The sequence below is a fragment of the Sylvia atricapilla genome, chromosome 2, assembly GCF_009819655.1.
Source record: "Sylvia atricapilla isolate bSylAtr1 chromosome 2, bSylAtr1.pri, whole genome shotgun sequence".
In the NCBI taxonomy this organism is placed as follows: domain Eukaryota; kingdom Metazoa; phylum Chordata; class Aves; order Passeriformes; family Sylviidae; genus Sylvia; species Sylvia atricapilla.
This window is the reverse complement of record NC_089141.1, coordinates 75,569,793-75,595,738: the sequence shown is the minus strand read 5'-3', so window position 1 is coordinate 75,595,738 and position 25,946 is coordinate 75,569,793. Positions and strand designations below refer to the sequence as shown.

Here is a 25,946-nt window from a genome sequence, read left to right as displayed (position 1 = left end):
ATTTTAATTAGAAAAAAATCCAACAAACAGTTGTTCCCTTCTTCTTAGATCTTCCAGGAACAGTTATCTTCCTCGCTTTTCTGTAATTACAGAGTTTTATAAGGCAAATCTCTCTTTTTTACAGAGATTTGCCTTATAAAACTGCCAGCCTAACACTAGAATCCCAAGAGCTTGACACTAAAAAAGAAGCTGTGAGGCTGCTGAAAGTCTCTGAAGACTGTGGTGTTTTGAAGGAAAGGGCTTTAATATGTGATAGTCATAGATTGTTAAGGGGAAAAGAGAAAATAGGAGATGTATATATACAGCCAGCAGAACTTAAAAAAACTGCTGTCAGGTACTTCTTGCATTTTCTCTGTGTGAACAACGGCAGTGCACTGCAACTGAGCAGCACTAGCTTTTTAGTCTCAGGAGGTGAAACATGGAATTTTTTAGGCAGCTGCAACCGGGATTGGTTTGTGGCTTACCCAGATGCCTTTGTAAGGATGTAATGCTCAGACTCCTGTGGCTAGTGAATGAAGCTAGAAGGCTTGTGTGGATGGGTTAGGTGTGCACAGCTGTCTACAGCACATAATCTCAAATTCCAACATAGAATGTGTGAAAGCTGTGAAAAACAAGATTCACTTTTTTTTGGTGAATTTTAAAAAATAGGTTTAATAAAAGATAAGACAATTAGGAGATAAAAAAGCAAAGTATGGCCGGCCGGGTGACTTGACATTCAGCCAAGTCCATACCCTGCTATTTCAGAGACTTTCTTTAAATACCCTTTGTATTCTGTCACTCTGTTGAATATTAATGTTTTTCCATAAACTAGTTTCCATATTCCAAGGACTGTTTTGCATGGCCCCTCCTTGGGTCCGCCTTTTTAGAGCTGCGTGTTTCTTGGCTGTGTCTTCATTATCACCTCCAGGTTGGGCCTTGGTCCGTGCTTTCTTCAGATGGAAGATGCTGATAGCTGGTGTATCAGTAGCAGAGTCTTCTTTACATGTTCACTGGATGTTATCCCAGCCAAACAGACAGTTTAAGCATACTATATCAGTACTACCACTATGCCTAATTTTCTTTACTGACAGCAGAAATAAGAACTTATATCCTTACCCCAGATTTATTAATCATATAGTGCACATCTTGCGAAAAGCCAACTTTATAATAGGCATTTATAACAAAAGCCTAGACAGATAATTGTTTTCCAGGAGGGAAAATACCTGATACAGGCGTTAAGGTTATTTTTATTCATGGAGAGTTCTCAGAGAAGGCTGGTTTAAATATTGACAGCAGAACATTCTGTGAGGCATGAGAAGAACCAGTATGCATAATTTGGTTTGTAGTTTTGTAATCTCTTAGAAATTGTCCCTGGAAGTGTTGGTAAGGTTTAATGTGCAGCTAAAGGATGGCTGTTTGTGGGAAAACATGAAGTGCCCTGGTCTGGTTTCCAAGTGGGGGAGACATATATATATATATGTACATATATGCATATATTATGTATGTAATATTCAATACTGTGTAATAATATTTTTCTCATTACATTTAATACAAATTAATTAAGGCGTTACATTAATACAAATTAAAGGAGGAACAAGCTGTTTTTGGTGAAAGGGATGTGGATCTTTTGCTCCATTCCTTTAATGGCAGAAAGGTGATTTAAACCCTTCTGTTTGTTTCCTAAAACTGTGGATAAAAGGATGGATCAGTAAGATGTAAAGCGGGGGAATTTCTTGTACCTGGTGAAGTCTTGCAGTAGGCCCACTTGAAGTATTTTTGCTTTGGACTGATCTCACCAGTGATGTGTTCCTGGAATGATTTTCTGGAAGCTGTCATATCTTATAGCTGACTTTAAAGTACTAGAAGTTGTGTACTCCCAGTTTGTGCCAGATGATGATAAAATGCTCTGAGAAGTGGGTTTATCTTTGGGTTCAGTCAGTCCCAGCTACCTGGTCCTCAAAACACCTCTTTCAGCTGTGAAATTTAGATACACCCAGAGAAACTATGTTCTAGGCTATCTTCCTCTTGCAGATGTATGGGTTAATTATGTAATCTTTGAGATGTGAGAGCAGAAAAGTATAGGTGGGAGGTGCTTTATAAGCTAAATTTAATTGTTAAAGAAAATGTTATTTCAGTCCTTGTCAGTGGTAACCTAGAAATTCTCATTCCCCTCTTCATGCCACTACACAGTTGAGCTAAGTGTAAACTGTGGTTTTATGCATATTTAGGCATTACTAAATTCTTCTTGTATGAGCCTTTTTCCATATCAATAATGTATTTTGACTTAGCAAGCGTGTCATCCTTCTAAAAACACAAGCAAGTCCTTTAAAGTATTAGTTTTATTTCTTAAGGACAAGATTCTAAGTAATCCTATCCTATCTTCATTTCATGACTATTCCCTCTATGACTTTTCCACTCAATTCATAGACTAGTTTGGATTGAAGGATACCTTTAAAGGTCATACAGTCCAACCCCCCTGTAGTTCTAATATATGTATTTTTTTGTTAGCTAATGAGGCTCCATGCTGTTATGGAGCTGTGGAACTTACCATCTCTGCACTGAAAGTGAGAAGTCTGAGCAGCGCTAGCGAGCTGAATACTTAATAATGGGGAAAAGCCAAATGTGGCATTGTGGTCCACCTAAGTCTTACATTTGTATGTTTGGGTGTGAGCACTTGCAGCTTTTATGTGACTGCTCAAATCAAGAAAGCTGGGAACAGGATGTTTTTCAGGAGTGAATGACTTTATGCAACTGAGAGAAGAAGAAAAAGATAAGTAAATCCTGATTGAGAAAACCTTGGTGTCAGGGAGAAGGAGGAAGCATGGCTATTCATGCAGGTGATCTTTAGTAGGAGAAAATTGAAGAGGATTGTTTGTCACATCAAGCAAAAGGAAATAGTGCTCTGTCCACTGAAGAAAGTGAAGTCCTTAGGAGGATGAGATACGAGAAAAATGCAAAAGACGGATTCTGGGATCTAGGAGGGAACCAATTTCAAGAGAAAAGGTTAGATAAAAGGCTGTCTTTTACTGGTAGTGGTGTTTGATCTATTTGATATTAATAAAAAGCCAAATCTTTGTAATGATCTTTCATTCTGGATTAATTTCTTTATTGACAAAGAAAAATAAATTAAGAGGGTAGCATTTTCTGTTGCCAAGTAGGATAAAACCCTGACACAAGGACCATGTTAAATATGTTCTTTATATACAGTGAAACATAAACCTATCAGTGTGTGGATATAAAGGATTTAGAAGGAACATGACAATTATGGAGATAGAAAAAGGTAGCTAGATAAATAGGAATATGTGATATTTGAAGTGTTCGTTGCCTTTAAAAAATACCACATTTTGTTCTAGCGTTACAAATGGTGAGTGACTTTTCTCTTTATATTTCTTTTTAACAGACTCTGAAGGCAGATCCAGAAGAACTGTTTACGAAACTGGAGAGAATTGGTAAGGGGTCTTTTGGTGAAGTTTTTAAAGGAATTGACAATCGGACTCAGAAAGTTGTTGCTATAAAAATTATTGACCTAGAAGAAGCAGAAGATGAAATAGAAGATATCCAACAAGAAATCACGGTGTTGAGTCAGTGTGACAGTCCATATGTAACTAAATATTATGGATCCTATTTAAAGGTAAGATATTCACAGATGGCGGTGATTTGATTTTACAAGTAATTCTTTTCCAGGCTATCCAGTCATGCCTGTTTTGTTCGTGAGGTTTGTCAAACCTGGGCTGAAGAAAAATGTATGTTTGTCCTTTCAACTCTAAAGAAAGAATGAGTTACTGTATCTAGTGAAGTATGTGACAGAACTTAATAGGAAAAAATGCACATCTGTTGCTATTTCTGTACAAAATCCCCTTTAAATAACAGGAGTTTGTTGAGCTCTTGTGTGTTTAGAATCTCTTAATATTAAGCTATTTAAAATCAGAAAATTCAGCCTAAGTCTGCATTTGAATTGTCAAAACATTGAAAGCAATTATAATCTTTCTTGTGAAGCTTGAAATTTTTTGTCAAGGTTTGATCCCTGATCATTCTAAGCTCTTAGGTTGTCGTTTTGAAGAGACTGAACCTAACCTTGGTCTGAATGATTTACAAATTAAAATCTGAAGGTAAATTATTTTGCACATTAGACATAGGTGAAGCTAATGATGGAAGAGATTTCTGTTAACTGTCTTGTGAATTTGTTTCCCTTTTCTCCTACTGCCATATTATTGTTGTCAGGATTCAGTTTTTTAGTGTGCTAGGTAGTTTGCTCTTTTGTTTTTAGGTTTTCTTCTTTTTGTTGTTGTTTTTAATTGGATGGTTGTTGCAATTTATTACATCTTGAAGGTAGTGGAAAAATCTGGAAGCTTTTGGTGTTTATTCCTTGGGCAGACTTTGTTCCTGTCTCAGTAGCTCTTTCTTTTATGACAGTGAGATGAGAATCTGGATAAGAGATTGCTGTCTTGGCAGGATTTGTAGTTAGAAGTGGACAGAAAATAATTCAGTCTGCTTTTGCTTTTGTGGAAGTATTCTATTTATCAGCAAAGACATGAAGGTTCTGAAAGGGAGACCTTGCGTTATCTCTGTATTTCTGAGATTGCCAGTTAATTTCTAAAGGAGTAAGGACTTTTTCTGCATCTGGGAGATGCATTACTCTACAGAGAGACAGTTTTTCCTTTCTTCCTTGTGCTCTGAACCAGTTTGCTTGGATATCTTAGCTTTGGTAATGGATTTTAGGGCTGATAACCTGTTACCAGAACTGGACTTAGATGTTATGTATAGGGTTTGATCTCAGAAGGCAGTTAATTGAGCACAGTAAATTGGATAAATTTTTCCTCATGGCTTCTACTAATACTTTTGAAATTGCACTGTCAAGGATTGATAGTTAAATGAAGTATGGCAACTGCACCGCTGTGCCTTCCTGGTCTGTCTGCTCTGAACAGTTGTAGCCCTTCCCTGTGACATTGTAGTTGTGTGAGCTGTCCCATCACATCTTGGTAATTGCAATGAGATCAAAGCCTTGTGACTGCACACAGATCTCAAATTCCTGCTGCTTGTTCCCTATACTGCCTTCATTGATGTGCCAGCATTTCACAGAGGCATTTGAGTGTGTCTGTGAAATTTAGGGGTGCAAGGGAATGTCACACAGTCCTTTCCTCCTCTCCCATTTTCCCTAGTTCAAAGCTCACTTTACCACATTACCCATTCTGTTGGCAAAGGCTTGTGTGGCCTGTTTTGTGAGGTGGGTTCCATCTTTTTCCAGTCAGCAGAGTTCTAAACCAAAACCCTGTTGCCAGCACCAGTGGTGCAGCCAATTTACTTTGTAAATCTATCTACTTCTCCTCTCGTCTTTTCTCAAACTGGCATAATCAAGGAAAAGACTACCTGGGCCTCCAGACCCTTGAATATCATCTCCAGAGCCCTGAAATGGAATATGATGGTTTCTAGTTACCCTTGTTGTTTGTGCCCACTTGAGAAATCAGCAAGAGGTAATAGCTCTTAGAGGATAAGAAGTAGAATATAAGAAAAAGTCTGATGGGAAAACATCTTACTAGTTTTAAAAATGTCTAATTAGAATGAAGCTGAAAAAGAAAATCCAGTGTTCAAATTTGAACTAAATGAACGTTGATGTTTTTTGAAGGTGTTTTGGTAGTGGTTGCTTTTCCTATTGGAAGGTGAGAGGAGACTATAGGGCTATGTACCCTGAATGAGTTTGGCTGGATCCCGGTGTCAATAGGGATACTTGCGCTTATTGCTGGGAGGGGGACCCTCTGATACCTTCCACATCCCTTTTCTGTTCAATGCAGTATCCTGTGAGTTTTTCAACTTGTGTCAGCTTTCTAAGATACTGCACCAACAGTGACTGTGTGTGACTCAATTATTTTTGCAGTAAAATACAGCTCTTTCTACAGTTAGCAGAATGTGCAACTACTCATGTACTCATTGCTTCAGTTCTTTTGTCAATGTGTATTGTTTGTAAGACACTTTGTACTATAGAACTTTTGGTCTTCAAAACAAAAAGCTCATTCTTTATGCTGTTAAAAATTAATGTGTGGTGGTTATGGATGCTGAAGTGGTAGAATCTTTGCAAAGGAAACATTTTGCAGTTCTATTTGCTTTCTAAACAAAGAGTCAGGTCTTGTTATCAGATGGAGATAATGTGTCATCATATATATATACACACACAAAATTAATATTTAAATTAATTGGTTCATATTCTTGGCTAGAACTCTAAGTTTATTTGCTGGATGTCTCTGTTGTATTTGAAAGCAAGGACTGCCATATGAGGTTTTAAGTGTCTGACCATCTTTTAGCTCTGTTTCTGACAGTGCAGATAATCTGTCACTGAGAATGTTCAATGCATTACATTTCCATGTGTTGAGTGATTAGGAGACATTCTTTCTTCTGTGATTGGACAGTTTAGCACTAATTATGAGAAAGATAATCATGTCTTGTCACACAGAACAAACTTCTTTGAAGTAAGCAAGCAGGAAAACAATAGGATCTCAGTTTATATTGCCAGCCCAGACACTTCACCAATTATCATCCTTTAGTCTGTGCAGCCTCATGTGTGTCAACTATGTTTCTGGTGGATGTTGGATAGAAAGACGTACTGTATAGGGAACTCTTAATTTGATTTTCTAATAATTATTTTTTATTAATTATTTTGGCAGACATATTGAAATTGGTTTTGGAATTGCTATTTGTTCTCTAGGTAGGCAGAATGTTTTGGGCTTGAGATTTTTAATATTTGTTTATTTTTTAATAAATCTAATCATTTGTCTTTGAGAAATCTTTATATTGTGCTTCATTCTGTGTTATTCCACACTTCCTTCTTCCATTAAGCTACATGATTTTATATGCCATTGTGTTCAGGAACCTGTTGCTCGAAATTTTAAAAGGCTTATATAATACTGCTGTGCTTGCCTGAGGCATCTTGCTGCCTTGAGATGATTTGAGAAGAGCTTGTCAAGCTCTTGGTGTCTACTGCATGATGTACTTGGTAGGACAGCTTGAAATAACTATTATGATTTAATGAGTGAATGAAAGTTACTGTGTTCTGGTAACTTTTTAAAAACATTGTTTAATTTCTAGGTTCTACCTAGAATAGTGTGATATACCAAATAGCCTTGTTAAATTTTCTTACTCTGCAATTCTCTGTATATCCTAATTGAATATTTTGGAAATGTGTTTGCTTTATAGCAAATTCTTCTTTCATATTCAGTAACTGAGCCATATCTGTTCATATGAAATATAACTGCTTTAGCACAATGAGTCTTATTTAAGAAGCAACTTATTGCTCCCATAAAGCAATTCTTGCATTCTCTCTATACTTTGTTCTGTGCATCTGTTGTTGGAGGTTTGTGTGCTGTTGCTGTAGTCAGAGTTCATGCAAATAAAGCAAAAGCAATAGTGAAATGGTATAAGTTTAGATTGTCATTCTGAATATGAATTTATTTGTGGTACACCTTTTTGTCAGAAATCAAGATGTATTTATATAAAACAGAAATGGAAATGCCTTTTTCTAAAGGGATTGTATTTTTAAATACGATGTCTTAAAATTCCCACTCTATTGGAAAAAAAGGTCTTTTGTCTACTGTAGGATATAGTAAGTAACTGCAGTGTTGCTCTTAAAGTAAATTGCAGTTTAATGGTTTATGTATATATGGTTTATATATACAGGGACAGCCATTCCTTATCTGCCTTGATGTGTTAAAAACCTGTATTAATGTTCCTTGCTGCCTTCCAAGTGAAAGGTTCATCTATTCCTCTATGATCTGATTAAATGTTCCAAGAAGAAGAGTAGTTCTTTTTAGATCCTTATAGAATTAATTCATGAAACTTCTCTGGGTCTGTTTACTGCTTTAGACTTTAGGTTAGCAGCACCCACATTCATCCTTGTAATGGATTAGGGATTCTTTTGGTTTTGTTAATTAAAAAAAAAAATTCTTAAAACTTGGCTGAAATTTTCTGTTTCTTCTGAGTTTTGCCTGTGCTGAAACTCTTAGGAAGTATTGCTATGCTACTTATTCTAAAACTTTTTCAGTCTAGAAGCTTGTCAGCTCTGCTTTTTGCATCTTATTCTGCTTTACCAATTTTTCAAGAGCTTAGTTAGATTTGGTTCTGTGGTTGTTTCTCCTGTCCTTGTTGTTTGCAATCCGTTTTCTTTTCAAGATTCAGATGTCTCTATGGTAATGTTTCTTCAGTTTTGTTAAAAACTTTAAGAATGGCTTTCTTATAACTCAGTAATACTTTTATATTTCTTCATCTTGTGTTATTTAGAAATATATGACCAAATTAGTCTGTGTTTTTATTTAAAACATTGAAGATTAAAGACCCTTGACTTTTTTCTATATGTGTATATGTACGTTACACTCAAAGCTTAGGTTAATAAGTGTATATGGTCAAAAGCTGAGAGTGATGTGTTTATACGTATGTATATGTTAAAAATTCTTTCATTTCCTTGTCTTAGACTTCTGTGCATATGTTTGTAGTGGCAAAGCAAATAATTTATATGTAGTATCATCATCATTGTAACTAGGTGCAAATGATATCAAACTGGTATTGAACTAGTTTTGTAGTATGTATTTTAAAAATTATTACTGTATTTTAAAAATTATTACTGTATTTTAAAAAATATTACTGTCTCTAAGCTTGTGTTTCTTCATCCTTCAAATATATTTTTGTAGCACACTTTGGAGCTTCAGAGAATACCCTCTTTTGAACTGTTTAAATTTATTGACCCAACAAGAATAAGACTTAGAGTAAATCTCCCCCTTTATTTCACACAGACAACTTCTCGTTTTATAAATATATTTTAAGAAGTTTTAAAAAGGTTTATAGGAAGCAGTGATAGAAGTTTCATAAAGGATAGCTGCCAATAACTTTAACTTTAGGCTTTATGTTATATAAAACCTGTATGGCTTTTTATTTCATGTCTAGGATGTAATATACCTACTGCTGAAAGTCAAGCTGGTGTTTCTAGAGACAGCAAGAACACAGAAAATAGCTTCTGGTTAACTTCTATGAGTGACACAGTCTACCCTAATAAAAAACAAAAGTTCTTTTATGAAGTTTAATTAACTGAATTCTGTTGTACAATGAGTTTTGGCCAATGAACTCCAGCAAGAACAAAAAATTATTTGTGAAAAATGGTTATTCTGAAATTAATCTGTGGTTTTATTTTTGGTGATCAGATGAATGTGAGGTTGGTAAACAGTGCTGTGGCTGAGCTGTAGCAAGTCTTGTGTTGGTTAGGGCTTTGGTATACACAGGATCAGTGATACTCGGAATAACACGGCCAGTTCACAGTGGGCTGCAAAACTGCAGTGCAGTCAGTAAAGAACTTCCCAGGAACAGTTTTAAGGTTTGGAAAGCCTGTATTCCACAGGATGACTGAAGTTCAGGCTGGGTGTTATCTTTTCAGAGAAGGTTGGAAGTGACTCAGTGTATATATATAGGAAAGCCCTTCTGTGTTCAAGTGCTGATAGTTTAGTGCTTTCTAATCAGTTATGCCGAAATATGACAAGATGTACTTGCTGAGTCGTCAAGATAAGCAAATTTCATCTGATAATCTCATGTACTGTTTTAAAGGGAAGACAGTTTATTGGAACAGCTTATGTGAGATGGGGTTTATGCCACTAACAGGTTTTTGGGTTTTTTTAACATCAGTATTTGCTGAATTTAAAGAAGCCTGAGCTTGAAATGCTTTAGGAGACTTATGAACTTTAATGTGGATGTGTTGAATATTCTAGGTAGTGTTGTTGGAATGTGGGTGTTTATGTGGGACTTCAATAAGTTTAAAGTTGATGTTCTTTTGCTTTACAGGTTTGACTAGTTTACTTTAACATTTACAAGCATCTCTCAACTGATGTGACCTTAAATGTATGCTGTGGGTTGGCCAGAAGTTAATGGACTTGGTGCTTTCTGTCATCATTTGATACAGCAGGCAGCCTTTGGCAGGTTTCATCATGCTTGCTGGGGTGGGAGACAGAATAGAGATTTTTTCCTGCTTAACTTTAAGACTGTAGAATCCACTGCAACAAAGGTGCTACCTCAGCACAGGGAGAAGTGAAACACTTGAGTAGTTTCTTGATGATCCGTCATTGTGCTTAGTGCCCAGCGCCACAGTGGCAGCTCGTGCCCTTGCACACCTGACTTTTGCAAACTCCAGTCTCTGAACTTTGGATGGGCATCAGAACCATGGAGTCATAAAATTGTTAAAGTTGGAGAAGACCTTTCGAGATATGGTCCAGCCATAAACAGCTCCATGACTGCTATGTTTACCATTAAACCACGTGTTCACATTTTTTGAATGCTTTCAGGGTTGGTGACAGCTTCTTCCCTGGGTACTCTGTTCCAATGCTTTACAACCCCTTCTGTGAAGAAATTTCTCTGCCTGGTACAACTCGAGGCTGTTTCCTCTCATCTGTGACTTGTTACCTGGGAGAAGAGACCAACCCCCACCTCACTGCAGCCTCCTTTCAGATGGCTGTAGAGAGCCTCCTTTTCTCCCCCAGGCAATCATCATGAGATCTGTGCTCCACACTCTTCCCTAGTCCCATTGTCCTTGCCTGGACTCATTTAGGCAGGATTAAATGAAAAGAAAGCCGTAATTATCTTTCATTTTTCCTGCTACAATTGGAGCCATATTGTCATAATTGCACTTTGTGAAGGGCTGAGGTGCTGAAATGCCTTCTTCATTCTCTTGACCCAAGCTAGCAGGAATTGTCTTCACCTGTAGGACTTCCTGCAGCAGGAATGAGAGGAAGGCTGATGTTGAGAGGAGGTGACGTCTGTCTGGGCTGCTCAGAGGGAGGTAGCAAGAAGGTTTCTGTAATGGTTCTGATAGGCTCTCAGACTTCATCAGTCTGATTGAGAGAATGAGTAGAAAGCTTCCATTTGATAGAGCCCCTCGTAGCCATAAATAAGATAAAGGCAAAAGGATGCCAAAGAACCCATAAACTCTGTTTCTAGAGTCATGTTGTTTTGCTATGAAGTCCTGTTTTCATATTTAAAATAGCTTGATCCCTTCTTATTTCAGACAGATTGACTTGAACTCTGCACTTTTGTTCCCCATAGTCTTTACTACTTCTGTCTTTCCCTGTAGTCATTTGCTGTGCTCTTAATGAGAAAAAAATCCCTTGTTTTCATTGTCATTATTCAAAGGTACTGTTTCAAATTATAGTTTTAGAAACTTGTTATTCCAGTATTTTCCTTTAGCAGTGGAAGGGATTATTAGCACTTTCTGGAATCTGCATCATATTGTCGTATTTCTTCACATCTGTTGAAAAATCTGCCTAGTAAACGATGATGACCTCAAGAATTTTGCTGTTCATTGATTCTGCACTTTTAGCCTTTTATGGCTAAGTAATTCTTACTGTACAAATATATCAATGTTGGAAAGCTTCACCTAGTATATTTCATAGAAAACTGAGAGTCTGTAATAACTATATTTTGTATTTTGTGTAAGTATTTAACTGTATCATGTTATTCTGATCTTGCTTTAAATAAAAATTTAGAAAGCTTAACGTAAAATATCATTTATTGGAAGTAATATGTTTGTGTTGTCCTTGTGATGGCTTTAAAAGCTGCCTCTCTACTGCTGTGATTGCTGGCTTCCATATGATGTGTCTGTGTAATTTTACATCTCGGTACGTGCTTTTAGGCAGGTCTAACAGGTATGAAAAATAGTCAACAGTAGTATCTTTTTCTCCATCCCACTTACATGGCCCTGCCATTTTGCTTGTGTTGGATCTGTTAGCTGCATCATGATGTGGTTCATATGGAGAACAAGTTTCCTCAATGTCTTCTCCCATCCCTACCAAAAATAACCTTGCTCTTGAGATGAGTGAACCACAAACACTTACAGGTTGGCCAGTTCTGACTATGGAACTGCTAGGTCAGGTGCAAAAAAAAAAAAAAAAAAAGAAGTGGTAGACTTGGGTGGCCTGAAGACTGGGAGGTGGGGGAAAAGAAAAGTTGTCGCAGTTTTTGGTAGTGGCTTGCTTCTAGATTAGCTGTAACATGAAGCCCTGTATTTAGTTTGACTATACAGATCAGGATGACATAGCATTGCTTTCTAGCTGTATGTAATCTTGTGTCAAATGTCCTTCTGTCATTTGTGTGTTAACTGCTACACTTCTTGCTGCAGGCTTCTGAAATAATTTAAAAGAGAGTATTAATGTGGCATTGAGGTGCAAGCTTTTTGCTGCTGTTGCTGCAAAGGGGTGGTCCAACTCTGCCTTGCAAGGGGTCACAGGGGCTGTTGGAACTTTCGGTGAAGCGGTTCAGCTCACTGAGTAAGCAGGGGACTAATCACCTCTTTTTTACTTATATTTTTAAATCTTTTGTTTTAAGGATTAGAACACTGTATGCTGATGGTTCAGATTAGTCTAAAGTTTTATGCAAGCCCACTGCCAATACACTGTTTATGGATCTTCTTCCATCAGCCAGCAGTAGAGCTGAAAAAAGAATGTGTGTATGTATTTATGCCCAGGTTTAGATGCATTAGTTTTGTGGGCTGGTTCCCCTTTTTTTTTTTTTTTTTTTTTTTCTGCTCAGTAGACTTCCTGGCACAAAGCTTGTCATCTAGAATCCATCAGGTGGCTGACAGCCTATTGATCTGATGTTCTCATGAACCTCTAAAACATTTTGGTTGAAAACTTCTTATCTAGGTTCATCATAATCTGGTGCTCTTACATAATATGTTTTTGTTGCATCTTGAATATGAATGTTAGGTAGTCTATATTGCTCGGTTAACTTTCTTTTACTTAAGTATACTTTGGCATTTATACAGCTTTTTGGGTCAAATTACTTATTCTAAGTATTCTTGTGCTCTGTATGCACATAGTGGTATAAAAGCAGAAGAGTCACACTCTTTACACTTAAAGGACATTATGGCATGTTGCAAAACATGTTAGTAAGCATTTTTAAATGGTTGAATGTTGCACTTTTAAAAATAGTTATTTGGAAAAAAGTTGATTAGACTGAGAAATACTGAACTTCCCAAGGGAAGTTTCCCCGTGAATAGGTTTAGGGACTGTAATAGTTCTGAAACATTGCAGTTCTTGTATTCAGTAGCCAGTGTTTTTAAACAAATTCTTAAGGTTCTTTCATTATACTGTTAAATTCTAAGCTGTTACATAACAGTTGGGTTTAAAATGATCATTTGAAGGCACTGAGCTTTCTCCCTTTCTGCTTCCTTCAACAGTTCCTTGAAACATCAACCTGTAAGAACAAAACAAAAACATAAAAGAGGAAGGGAGAATGGAAGTTATTTATGTGACTGGAAGGTGTTTTTACCAGTAATTAGAGTCAGGGTAAAATTTTTAAAGACAAAAAAAAAAAGTGGAAAATAATAAGGGGTTTCCAGAAAAATTATGTGGTTTTGGGACTGGAATGATGAGCTTGACAGAAATCTGACTTGAAGATCCTGAGCTATTGTAGGGTTGATGTATGTGTACAATGCCGTTTGTAGTAAGAGTTTTGAAGAAGGATTGGCCTGTGCATGTTCTGTAAAGGGAGTAGTGGAATTTTTTAGCATGTGAATGCCAAAGGGGAGGAAAAGAGGGTTTTATAGCTTGATAGGCTGCAGAGCAGGGGTGCAGATGATGTTGGAAGTTGTGGTAAATGGTAAAAAAGGGATTAAACCTATAAATGGCTTGATATCTGGGCTAAGAAGTAAATCTTATTTGTAACTTTCATTTTGATTTTAGTTTGATGTTATGGGTAAACAAGGACAGATGCAAGCATTAGAGCAATTATGTTTTTGGACAATGGAGAAGGAGGTGTTCTTGTGCCCCATGTTTGTTGTTGGAATTTTGTTTCAGGTATAGAGAAGGGAGTCATTATGAACCCCCTGAGTCCTATTGATGTGAACTACTCCAGCAAAGAAGGTTTAAGATTCACAGGTGTATGGTGACATTTTGGTGGGGGGGAAATTGCTAATCTCAGTATTCATTGGCTGCAAGGTTCTTTTGTTAGTTCTGCTTTAGATGTAATGCAGTTTATCTGAGATAAAGAATTTTGTGAACTAATGCTAATTTACTTTTGGTTCCGATTTCTTGATTTGCTTTAGCTTCCAGTTTTCTGTTTTGGGACCTTGTAGAGTTCATTAATAACCAGTATCACTCAGTAAAATTCAGTTCCATTTGGAGGTTTGATTATGAGTTACATTTTTGTGTTACTTGCCTTCTTGGTGACTATTTATAAGAGGTGAGTAGATGATCTGTTGGGATTGTCATAGGACCACATAAGTCACTCATTAATCCTTGTGTGTTTCTGTTAAGTGGACTTCCTGGGAAAAGATTTACCCCAATTAGCAGTTAGGATTTTTTCTCTCATAAGACAATGGCTTGGTAGATATGGTTATGAAGTACTTATTTTCCTGGTGGACAAGGAAGGATGAATCTTGTCAGTCCCACTAAGGATAAAAACTGTAACAGTTAAAAGGCTCTAAGGGACAGGATTTTTCAGTTTTCCGCCATTGTGTTATGAAGCAAGGAAAGGGAAAGTGGCTGTAGGCAGGTGGGAAGAGCAAGAGCATGGGTTCATGTACATTTAGTATTCTAAAGTAGTGGTTACCCATTCCTTTATGAAGTGAAATGTGTGCTGTTCTTCTGTTGTTGTGCAAGCTTCTTGAATTTACTAGCTAGGACCTGGTTTTGCAGCCAATTCAAGAAATATATGTCTATATATGTCTACAGTGCTTCTACTGTAATATACTTTGGTAGAAGCTACAGATCCAGACTGCCCACTAGTTTGCAGCTCTGGGAAATCATGTGCTTCATATGACATGCCTAGGCTTGTGACAGCTGGGCTGTAAAGAATAATTTCTATGGTGAAAGGAAATGTGCCAAGGAGGCTGTGAATATGGACACTGTTAGAGATGACTCACATTAGGAAAAACATGGAGCTCGTGGCTTTAGCATGTTGGCATGCAAACACAAGAGTCTGCTAAATGCTCTGGAGAAGGAATCTTTTTTCAGTGCTGTGACAGAACATTCATTGTTTGGGGTTATTTTGCAAGCAAGTGGCTCTGCTAGCTCTGCTAGAACGAGCTTATGGCAAAAAGGATGCATTTAAATATTAATTGTATACTGCTGTGGTGATTGCAAGAGGTAATCGTTGAAGAGTGTCTACTGCATTAGACAGTAGAATTGACTAGTATGTATGTGTAGGAATTAAAATGTGACTGCTTTCTTGAGACATGAAGAAGGCAGGAGCTCCAGAACATTTGAGAATGATTCCAAAGGCAAATAGCTTTTTTATACTTGTATACATGTATAAAATACTGTATACTTAGGTGGTTCTGCTTAGTCTGAAGTGTCCTGTTACCTGTGATTTTCATGGACTTCACAGAGTCCAAACTGGAACGAACAGATCTTCTCTTTACTTAGTTTCTGTTCTGCATTGGCTACCCAGCAGATGCCTTTATTTTTTCCTTTGTGGTTGAACATGTTAGATGGCTGACAAACCTTGATGAAAGGACATAAATGCGCCACATGCAAAACCACAATGATTTCTTTGATTGCAGGGACCTTTTGGCCAGCTTGCAGTAAGGACTTGTGTTTAGAAGAGAACCTTTGGGCTCCTCCGTATCTCCCTCCCCTCAAAGGGATGGCAGCCCCAGGACAGCTAGCATTCATCCTGACGCCAAGAGACTTCAAAGGAGGTAAGCGCCTCAGAAATGCTCCCCAGACAAAAATACTTGTCAGTCCTGCACCCCAGCGTGGTAATATTCTTTACTACAGCACTGCCACCATTCCTGGCTCCTTTGAGACAATTTTTTGAGAACTCTATGGGGCTTCATCAGCTGGTTGCAGCCCCCTTAAGATTCACGAAGTTGTCCATTGCTGTCAATTTGCTTAAGAATGTGCCCCCAGTGGAAGGAAAAAAAGACATGTTACAATTCTGGAGTATAACTCAGACATATGCTCACCTCATTCCCTTAGTTTTTTATTTTCATATTTTGGATGAGGTCCAAACTTGAGCTTTTCTCGGTTCTTGTTCCTTAAGGTTAAAGTTGGAGGAATTAAAAAAAGAAACCAAAACCAAATGCTGCTTACTTCACACAGTTTTAAACTCATTTTTAAAATAGATTTCTGAATTAGCCCTTTATAGCCAGATGATTTCCACATAACTCTTTGTATGCTTGAATTTCTAGTGAGCATTATTCCAGAAAAGTTCCATAGAAGTAAATTGCTGCATTTTATTCTCCTTGAGGGAAATAAGTCCTTAGGAAGTATTTTTCCTAATTTGTTAGTCCAAATTCATAAATTTGTTAGATGTGCTACTTACATGAAGCATAGCCTTCCAAATGCCTGTGGAAAAGTAATTCAGTAGAGAAAGCAATTTAAAATAAACAGAAATTTACTTTGATATCGTAAATTTAAATACACAATGCCCACAGTAGCTTTTTTAAAGCTGTTGTTTTGTAGAAGCAGACTTTTCAGGGGTGACATTGACCCCTTCTCCATCTAATTCAGGTGAATTGTATGAATACTCAGCTCTAGATCCTTCTTTTCACATTCTTTTACTATTTTTTTTCTAAGGGTGTGGATTTGGAGAGTGTAGTTGGCACTCAGACCATTTAAGCTTTATTATATTTAATTATATTGAAGTAGTAAAGAAGTGGATTGTCCTGAAAAAGAATATTCTGCCTAATTCTACACTTACATACATGGAAATAAAGGCAGCTTTTCTTTCCCTCATTTGATCTGCTTTTTACTGTCAGTGAAAGTGGAGCTGGTTGTGTTTGGGATTTTTTTTGAGTGTGGGGTTTGTTGGTGTTTTTTGGTTGGGGTTTTTTTGGGGGGGGCATTGGGGTTTTTCAGTGTGTTTTTCTTTTTCTAGTCTGTGTGCTTCGGTTTCTTTTTGGGCAGGGGACATATTTTTAAATAAATTTGGTCTTATACCTGCTTCTCTAGAAATTCAGCAAGGAAGAGTAGAAACAGGACTCAATTGCTGAACTGCTTTCTAGTCTAAAAGTGTCAGTTGATGGACATCTCTTCTGGTAAAATGAGAGACCTAGCTATAGATGGAAAGCGTTATATTATTTGGAGGCTTTGGAATTCATGAAATACTATAAATTCCTTTCAAAGGTAGAACTAGTTCATCTTATTGTCAGTTTTTCCTGTAGGAAGCTGATATTCAAAGCAACATTATTTCACTTTGGAGCCTTTCAAATTGATAGAACTACTCATTCATTTAGGAGGCAAAACCGATTTTAACTGTTTTCTTTAGTAGTATATGAGATAATCTACTTCAGAATGGCAAGATTTTTAGCCATACTTTCTTGATTAATAGTTTATCTTAATCTGTGTTTCATACCATCTGCTTTTGCTCGTTTTACACCTCGAAACTCCAAGGTGGTATATTAATTTGCAAGGTTAAAGATAACTAATTCATGGCATCTGTTGGTGTTTCAATACTTTTTCACCTTTCTAAGAAAACGGGACAGTACTTGAAGATTGTTCTAAAGCACGGATTGTTAGTTGTGTCAGGATAGGGAGGGAGAGGACGTTTTATCCAGAGGATGTCTCTGGTGACATACCTGTGTCCGTGTAGCATTGTTATCTCATAAAACAGTTTCTCTTCTTTGAAACCAACGGTAACTACTTGTAGCAGGAATGCAATTTAGAGAAGTTATCCTGTTGTGTGCATTGTGTATTTCAAGGTTCTTTTAATCTGGTTTCTTATGCTTGGAGAATTTTGAATATTACTAAATTTATACTAGTATTCAAATGTCTTTCCATGTCATCTGATTTTCAAGTGCTTTGAAACAAGTGTCTGTAGAAAATACTAGTGTTTGATTTTACTTAATGAAATCGGTAATAACGTAAGCAAATAGTTTTCAAATAATACACCAATCTATACAATTTCATGTTGTAGTAGGAGGAGGAATTAGATGGAAAAACGTTAGCAGGTGATTAGATTGTCAAAGAAAAGCTCAAGTGAAGGATTAGGTGCACTGTAGAACTCTGTGCTTCATAGGAAGTGTTGGAATAATGGGATAATGGTGGTATTCTTATTCCTTATTAATGAAAGCTAAAAATTTTCTGTTCTTGCAGATATGGAGAAAAAATACAGTGCTTACTGAGGCTGCCTTCAAGAATAAACTATACTGTCTTAGAAAGGTGATGGGAATTAGCATAGAAAGATATTTTTTCTGACTTTGTTTTCTGCAAAGACAATTTCACAAAGTTTTGAAAACATTATAGCCTTTCCTGAAACTGTTTAACAGCCATAGGACTGGCGTTTTGGAGTAATAGGATTGATTTGTCCATTTGCAGTGGAAAGGACTTTATTTACTTCTTACACTAACAGAATTTGGTACCTATAATGTTCAAATTTTAAGAGATTTAGTGCGAGTATCTGAATTTTGGTATCAGTCAAATCCTTGCTGTTTGTTGAAAGAGTTACTCTATGACACTGAGCAATCAGACTGGTATCTGGATAAGCTGCTTGAGGTTCAGGAGTGCATTGCTTACCTTCTGTCCCTTTCCAAGGATTGTGTACTGAAAAGAATGGAACGAAAGAGCAGGTAGTGGTATGCTACTCATTCTGTGCTATTAACATGTGGCAGCACTGAGTGTAGTTCTGATTAGATTTAAATTGAGCCAAAAATATATAATATGTGTATATATGTGTGTGTAACATTTATAATTAGTCAAAAAATGACAAGAATTGAGGTAATGAGGTAGATCCCTCTATTACTTATTCTGTTCCTTTATTCCTTAGCAAAATTGTTCATTTGCTGAATAACAGTAATAGCCACCTTGTGCCTACTCCTGAAGAACTCAATTTTGGCAGTTGGTATCTGTTCTAATAACAATCTGTGGGTCTACAAATTGAGCAGTCAGCTATTGGGAAGTTCCCAAATCCCGATTAATTTCAAGGATATAATGGCAATACATCAACTCATAGATGTCCTCTCTCTAAAGCATTAAATAATTATTTTCTTGCATGTGTATTTTTTGTTATGATGGAATGAGCTCCAGGGCATGGACATTTACAATGTTTTGGAGGTCTTGATACTTCTTGATACATGTTTTCTGATTTGAGACAGTTGGTAACCTTTATTGTGGAAAGTTTTGGGAGCAGGAACCACAAATGCATAAATGCCATTTCCTGTTGTTGCCTGAATGCATCATTTGTGACATCATACAAAAACCTATTTCTTTTGTGCCTGATCAGTATCTTTGTGTGTAATCTCCCAATGTCCATGTGTGTTAATAAATAATGAGAGCTCAAATACCAGGGTTCTTCATCCTGTATAATAAGATAGTGGCTACATTTGTGACTTGGTATTGAAAGAGAGGGTGAATAAATAAGATGGTGCCTGAAGCTGGGCTTGATGACTGTGAGGAAAGGAAGGCACTTTGAAGAATTTAGATATATGAACTCTCGTATCCCTTAAGGTGTAGTTAGTTCTCTTGTTAATCAGTCTCCCTCTTTTTATGAAGGGTGTCAGAGCAATAAATGTTTTCAGATTCATTTTAAACATGTAGTTTTGTGCTTCTGTCTTTGGTGGCTTACATGGCTTGTTTTGGGGCAGACCCTTCTTTATTTTGTGGGTGTGGGGTAGGTGAAAGCATCTTTGGCATTACATGATTTTGCCACCTGGTGGCTTTGACAAACAGCAGGGGCTTCAGATGCAGTTAAAAGCACAAGGGTGAAATTGTCCTGCAAAAGTCCTTCTTTCTTTCAAAAATGGAGGGAATCAGTTGGAAAGGTGGCTTAAAGTAGATATGGAAGACAAGATCCATGATGTCTGCATCTCATGCTTTTTCAAGTCAAGCATTTAAGAATCAGTATGCAAGTATTTTAAAAATTTCTGGTTTTCAAATACCAGATTAACAGAAGACAAATCTTCATGTAACAGTAACGACTTGTAGCAGGAATGCAATTTAGAGAAGTTATCCTGTTGCGTGCATTGTGTATTTCAAGGTTCTTTTAATCTGGTTTCTTATGCTTGGAGATATTAGAGTATTTTCCTGGCCCTTATTACTTTGGTGTAACTGAAAAATTTATTAAACAAAATATCACACATCAAGTTGTGCAGTGAATATCAGTTTTGGTACTAGCTTGTTCTTTTCAGTTCAGTTGACGTTGTGTCTTTTTGCTTTTCAGTATTCTAAGTTTTTCTCCTAATGCAGTGATGGTAAAATTTCTGTATATAGGTGAATTTAGCAGATCTGTTATGTTATTTCAATCAAATATATTATTTCTAGCTTCTGATTGTTCATTCTAAGTTGAGTTTGAACATGGCTTGTGTCCATAACTAAACAAGCTTTTTACACATGTTTATAAATACACTTTGTTCTGCTGCTGATTGTGTACCATAAATTTAAGGTGGGAAATGCCTCTTTTCACAGTGAATTCAAGTTGGGAAATGCTCTTTCTCACAGTAGGTGTGGGGAGATTTTATTTCACTTAAAAACAAGTATGTGCTTACTGTTGTTACTACATTTTTCAAATTGCACTGGTCATTCAGTGCTCTTCAGGGTCCTTCCAGTCCTTCACTTTTGTGACTGTGTTAGATTTTCCTCTGCAGTCTCTCCTTCCCATGCAAAAGGAGATTTAGAAACAATTTCATCTCTGCATACTTCTGTTGATTGCTTTAGCTTGGTCTCTCCTGTATAATACCCTTGTGCTAAGAAATGTCTATGTTCTTCACATAAAAGAAATATGAAGCATCTCTGAAGGTAGGCCTCTCCTATGTTTATTCAGAGGTTTGTTTTTTTTTTAACTTTGTAGGAACTTCGAAAGAAACATGTTAATCTTGAGTACTTGTTTCTGTAAGTCTTCTGTCCTGCTCAGATTTCAGTTAAAATGTACCTTTGAGACTCTATAGAAGTTTTTTGGTGGATGGCCTTTTTTTTTTTTTTTTTCAGTGTACTGTCTTCAATTTTTACATACTGGAAATTCTTTGCCTACTGTATCTGCACTTACTTTGCAAGTACTTTCATGGAATAGAAGTAACTTGATGAAGGAAACTTCATCAGAGGTAAAGAGGCCATTGTAAGGTTTTCTGTGGTTCCAGAGGTAAAATCAAAAGTCAGATCTCAAGAGCAACCATAGTTAGGAAAGGATCTATAGAAACTCTTAACACAGTTTCTTCTAGATTCCAAAGCTGTTCTTTTCTTCAGTTTCATGGTATCAGAGGAAAACCTCTTGTTCTTGCTGTGAAAAGGAAAATGTTCCATGTGTTCTCATCAATCTGCTCATGTAAGTTTACAGAGAAATAATAATCCTAAATTTGGATGGATGATTTACCATGGCTTCACTCTATTTTGAAAAAAATTCTATGCTGTGTATTGACTGATGCTTAAAAGAAGAAAAATGGTCTTGTTTCAAATCTTAAAATGGAGCACTAAATGTTGCTGGTGTCAGTATATAACTGTAGTATCTTCTTGAAAGTATAAGTGCTTATGTATAATATATAATTACTGATCTAGGCTATGGAAGAAAAATGTAGTCCTTTCAGAATTCTGTTACTGAGAGCAAAAGGGCAATATATACTAAAGAGAGTGAGAAGTTCAAGCAAAAAGATTTTGGGCAGCTTTAAAAAGGAAAGTGATGGTAGGTGTTAGGGAATGTGAAGCATGCCAGAGATACTTGGAAAAGAAGGAAAGAAGGAGGCCCATTGCTGTGGTGATGCCAAAGTCAATTGATAGTAGCACTGTGCTGGCCTTGTGCTATTGTTACAAGGCATTATCTCTGGTTTGCATGGCCAGGTTTTGGTAGTGGGGAACCACAGGGGCAGATTCTGTGAGAACCTGCTGGAAGCTTTCCCCAGGTCCCATAGAGCCAGTGCCAGCTGGCTCCAGGATGGATGTGCTGCTGGCCAAGGCTGAGCCTGTAAGTGGCTGTGGCAGTGCCTTTGAGATAACAGATTTAAGAAGGGAGGAAAAAACCTCCACAACTGCAGCTGCTGAGAGGAGTGAGTGTAAGTGAGAGGAACAGCTCTGCAAACACCAAGGTCAGTGGAGAAGGGATGGGGGAGGAGGTGCTCCAAATGCTGGAGCTGAGATTCCCCTGCAGTCCCTGGTGCAGGCCATGGTGAGGCAGCTGTGCCCCTGCAGCCCATGGAGGTTCAGTGGGAGCACAGAGATCCACCTGCAGCCTGTGGAGGAGACCCACACCACCCGTACAGGTGGATGTGCCTGAATGAGACTGAGACCCTGTGGGAAGCTCACACTGGGGAAGGCTCCTGTCAGGACCTCTGGCCTTAAGGGGAGATGAATGCCACTCTGGAGCAGGTTTGACAGGACTTACGACCCTGTGGGAGACCCTCAGACTCTTCCTAAAGACTGCACACCATGGAGGGGACCCACACTTGGAGCAGTTCATGAAGAAGTGCAGCCCATGGGAAGGACTCACGTTGGAGAAGTCCATGAAGGACTGTGTCCTGTGGGAGCAGCGCAGGAGCATCATGAGGAGCCCTGCCTCTGAGGAGGAAGGAGTTGCGGAAGCAACATGTGATGAACTGACTCAATCCCTATTCCGCATCCCCCGGTTCCACTGTGGGGAGGAGATGGAGAGAACTGGAAATGAAATTCAAGCCCACAGAGAAGGGGCCAGGGACAATGAGTTTTACAATTTGGTTTTATTTGTCATTATGCTACTGATTTAACTGGTAATAAATTAAGCTGATGGCCCCAGTTTTAGTCTGCTTTGCCCATGAGGACAACTGAGGATTGTTCTCCCCCTGTCCTTACCTCACTCCGTGAGCCTTTTGCTATATTCTCACCCATATCCAGGTGAGAAAGGGGGTGACAGGGTGCTTCTGGGGGGATACCTATCATCCAGGCCCCCACAGACATGAAGTCAGTATATTCAGGTTGTTGGCTCTAAGATGAAATGCATACCAAGAAATTCGTTACAGCTGTCTCACCAAAAGGATGCATTTACATCTTCTTGTTAAGCAATATATACAGATTTTATATATGAAAGTTTACAAAAACATTCCAGAAAGAAATAGGGAAAGGTGATAGTAAGATTTGCTACCATAGTAATTAATTTTATTTGAGTGCATCATATGAATATGTTCAGATACTTCATATGAATGATGGAAACTTTAAAAATAAAACCCCAAAACCATCAATGAAGTTGAGTATTATTTCTGAGGCAAAGGGGGATCCATAGAGAATTAAAAATAACTTTGAATATAGGGATCCAGATAAAAAGATGCCATAATTGCAATAGACTGCTGTTACTTAGCTTTACACTGGGATACAGATACAGTTGGGTGTTTGTGTTTCTTAAGTGTATTTCCATACTTCATTTGTATTAAATGTAGAATTACTGAGGTTACTGGATCAATGGCTTTTGTATTGTAAATTCAGACATGTGGCCTTAGGCAGCTGATGATGAAAGTTTCAGGAGCAAAGACTAATTGAACTAGAAAAATAATTGAAACCATAAATGATGATTTTAAAAGACTATGAGTAATATAACATATAGTAGTGTAATTGTGTTATATGATTGTGTAACTATGTAATTAAAATAATATTCTTAAATATTTTTGATAGTTATTTTCTACCTCCAATTTCCAGTTTTCAGCTGGAGAATTTGGTACCTAGCATTCTATAGAGTTTTCTCTTTTGGGAAATTGTATCATATTTTGAGTTGTTAACTCTTTAAATCCTTGAGATAATAGAAGAGGGAAGATGCATCTCTTGTTGACATCTGTGTGAGGTGTGCATGTTTGGGAGATTTTCCTTTTTTTTTTTTTTTTTTTTTTTTAATTTTCTTCTTTTCTGTTCTTTAAAGGGTCAAGGATTTTTTTTTCTTCCTTTACTTGTTCTTTCCCAACCAGGCATTTCCAGTGAACTAGAAAGTAGTGATGCAGTTGACATGTTTGTGTTTAAGTTACTACTAAAATGAAGTGCAAGTTTTGAATATTCAAGAAATTTCGTGTAGCTTTAAAACATATTTTGTCAGCAAAATATAAATACAAAATTTTGATCAAGTTTAGGGTGACTCACTATAAGACACATCTCAGTAATGTTCTTGTTCTGGAACTGCTAGTACCTGGAGCCTTGAAGGGACAGGGAAAACATGAAAAAGTTTTAGCAGAAAAACAGCTATTTCAGTACTGTAAGGGACTCTGTCAAGATGGGTTACAGGTCTTGGAATATTTTTGGTGTCTGCAGAAAGTAAGCACTATCAGGATGTTGTCTGTCAGTATTGAGATAATTATATTTTTAAATTAGTCTTCAAAAAGAAGCGTTCTGGCTCTCCTAAAATACTTTTAAGAAGACTATGCTTGTCAAATAGCATGAGTTGATTCCTGAAGAAGGGTATCTAAATTTAGCTGAATCTGTGTGTTAAAAATAGTGGATGATGAAGGAGCTCTAATCCAGGATCTTATCTAAAAATAGTACATGTAGGTATGTGTAACTGGAGGTAGGAAAAACTGGAGGTATGTGTAACTGGAGGTAGGAAAAATGAACATTTACCTACAGCAGGTGCATTCTGAGTGTAGAGAGAGGGTGGATGTAGTGAGCTATAGATATAATAATGACTAAAAGATTTAAGTGAGTCCTAAGGACTAAAATTGGAATCCCTCAGAGCATTCAGACAAAGTTATGTCCTGCAATATGTTTACTACTTTCCTAAAACTTTGAATGTATCCACGTAGATAAAAATGGCTGTGAGCCATTATTTTTATGTGAAGTTTTATTCTGTCAGATAAAGTAAATGAATATTGTTGCTATTTATGTGCTCCTTGCTCTGAGAGATATCTATATTATTATGCTAAAGATCTTGTGAAAATTTGGTGCATACGATAGAGGTGAAACTGGCAAAGCTTAAAACAAATTGATAATCATAAAAACTAAGCCACCAGTGTATTTTGTGCAATTTCATTTGAATACCTATGTAGTAGATTTGTGGCTTTGCTTTATTGTGTGTATTAAGGCTGGTACTGCAAGGAAAAGCTGGACTAACAGCTTCTCTTAGTGTGTTTGGGAAAAAGATGCTGCAAACAGTGGAAATAAATTAGATGGTCCAGTCTCTTTCTTAGCAGAGTGTTTTGTATATTTTGTGTTAAACAGTCCTGTAATATGTACCAAGATTTTCTTTAGGATTATAGTAGCTTGATGTTGTTGTTTGCTTTTCTTTTTTTAGGTGCAGCTAGTAAATTGTTATAGTAATCTTAAACAATCTTTATTACTACTTTGCTTCTTCTTTATTGAACACAATGGTGCAAAATTCTATACCATATATCAGATGCATAAGCATTAGTGGAGAAAACCTGGCTGTTCAAGAAAATGAAACAATGCAGAAAAATGAAGAATAAATTCTATTTCAATTTAAACTAGACAGGAGTAAAGCTTACTAAAGAAAATATTTTGAGGTGTCTGTACAAATAATAATGATCAACAAAATCGAGATAATATTTTCTAAGGAAAGGAAATATGTTATATGTAACACTATTGATGTTTGGAATGTTCGTAATTGGAATTTTAAAATGAAAATGCATTCTTCTCCATGCACAGACTCTTGAGTAAATAATCCAAAGATACTTTTGAGGAACAGCTAAATGTTAGTGGTGTTTCAAAACTACAGATAATTTCTTCAGCAAAAAGAATGGAACAGGTCTCATTAACTTAAGTTAATGTTACTACTTCTTTCTTTTTCTTTCCTTTTTTTAAACCTTAAAACATTTTTTGTTGTTGCTTTGCAGGATACAAAATTATGGATAATAATGGAATATCTGGGTGGAGGCTCTGCTCTTGATCTAGTAAGTAAATGATACCTTTTTTTGTTACTTCATATAATTATTTTCTTATCTTATAATTCTGGAAATTATAATAGATCACTTTTGGCTGTGGCAATGTTCCTTTCAGTAAAGGAGAAAAGTGTTTGTCGATGCCAGAAAAATGTTATTTTCTATGAGGCATGACTGATTATTTGTGTAAATAGAAGGGAACTAAGCAACATAATATTGGAAGCAGGATATGAACATCTTA

At 36.9% G+C, this 25,946-nt stretch overlaps 1 protein-coding gene across 2 annotated transcripts in view; it reads left to right on the top strand.

The window, feature by feature from the left end:
- The window catches only part of STK24 (serine/threonine kinase 24), a 52,747-nt gene that overhangs the window by 10,493 nt on the left and 16,308 nt on the right, over positions 1-25,946 (top strand). The window contains exons 2-3 of one of the 2 annotated variants that reach the window (XM_066313469.1): positions 3,380-3,610; positions 25,661-25,717. In XM_066313469.1, coding sequence (XP_066169566.1) covers positions 3,380-3,610; positions 25,661-25,717 — 288 coding nt within the window. Of the gene's footprint in view, positions 1-3,379; positions 3,611-15,533; positions 15,638-25,660; positions 25,718-25,946 lie in introns of those variants that run through there. The other variant, XM_066313470.1, reaches the window with a different exon arrangement.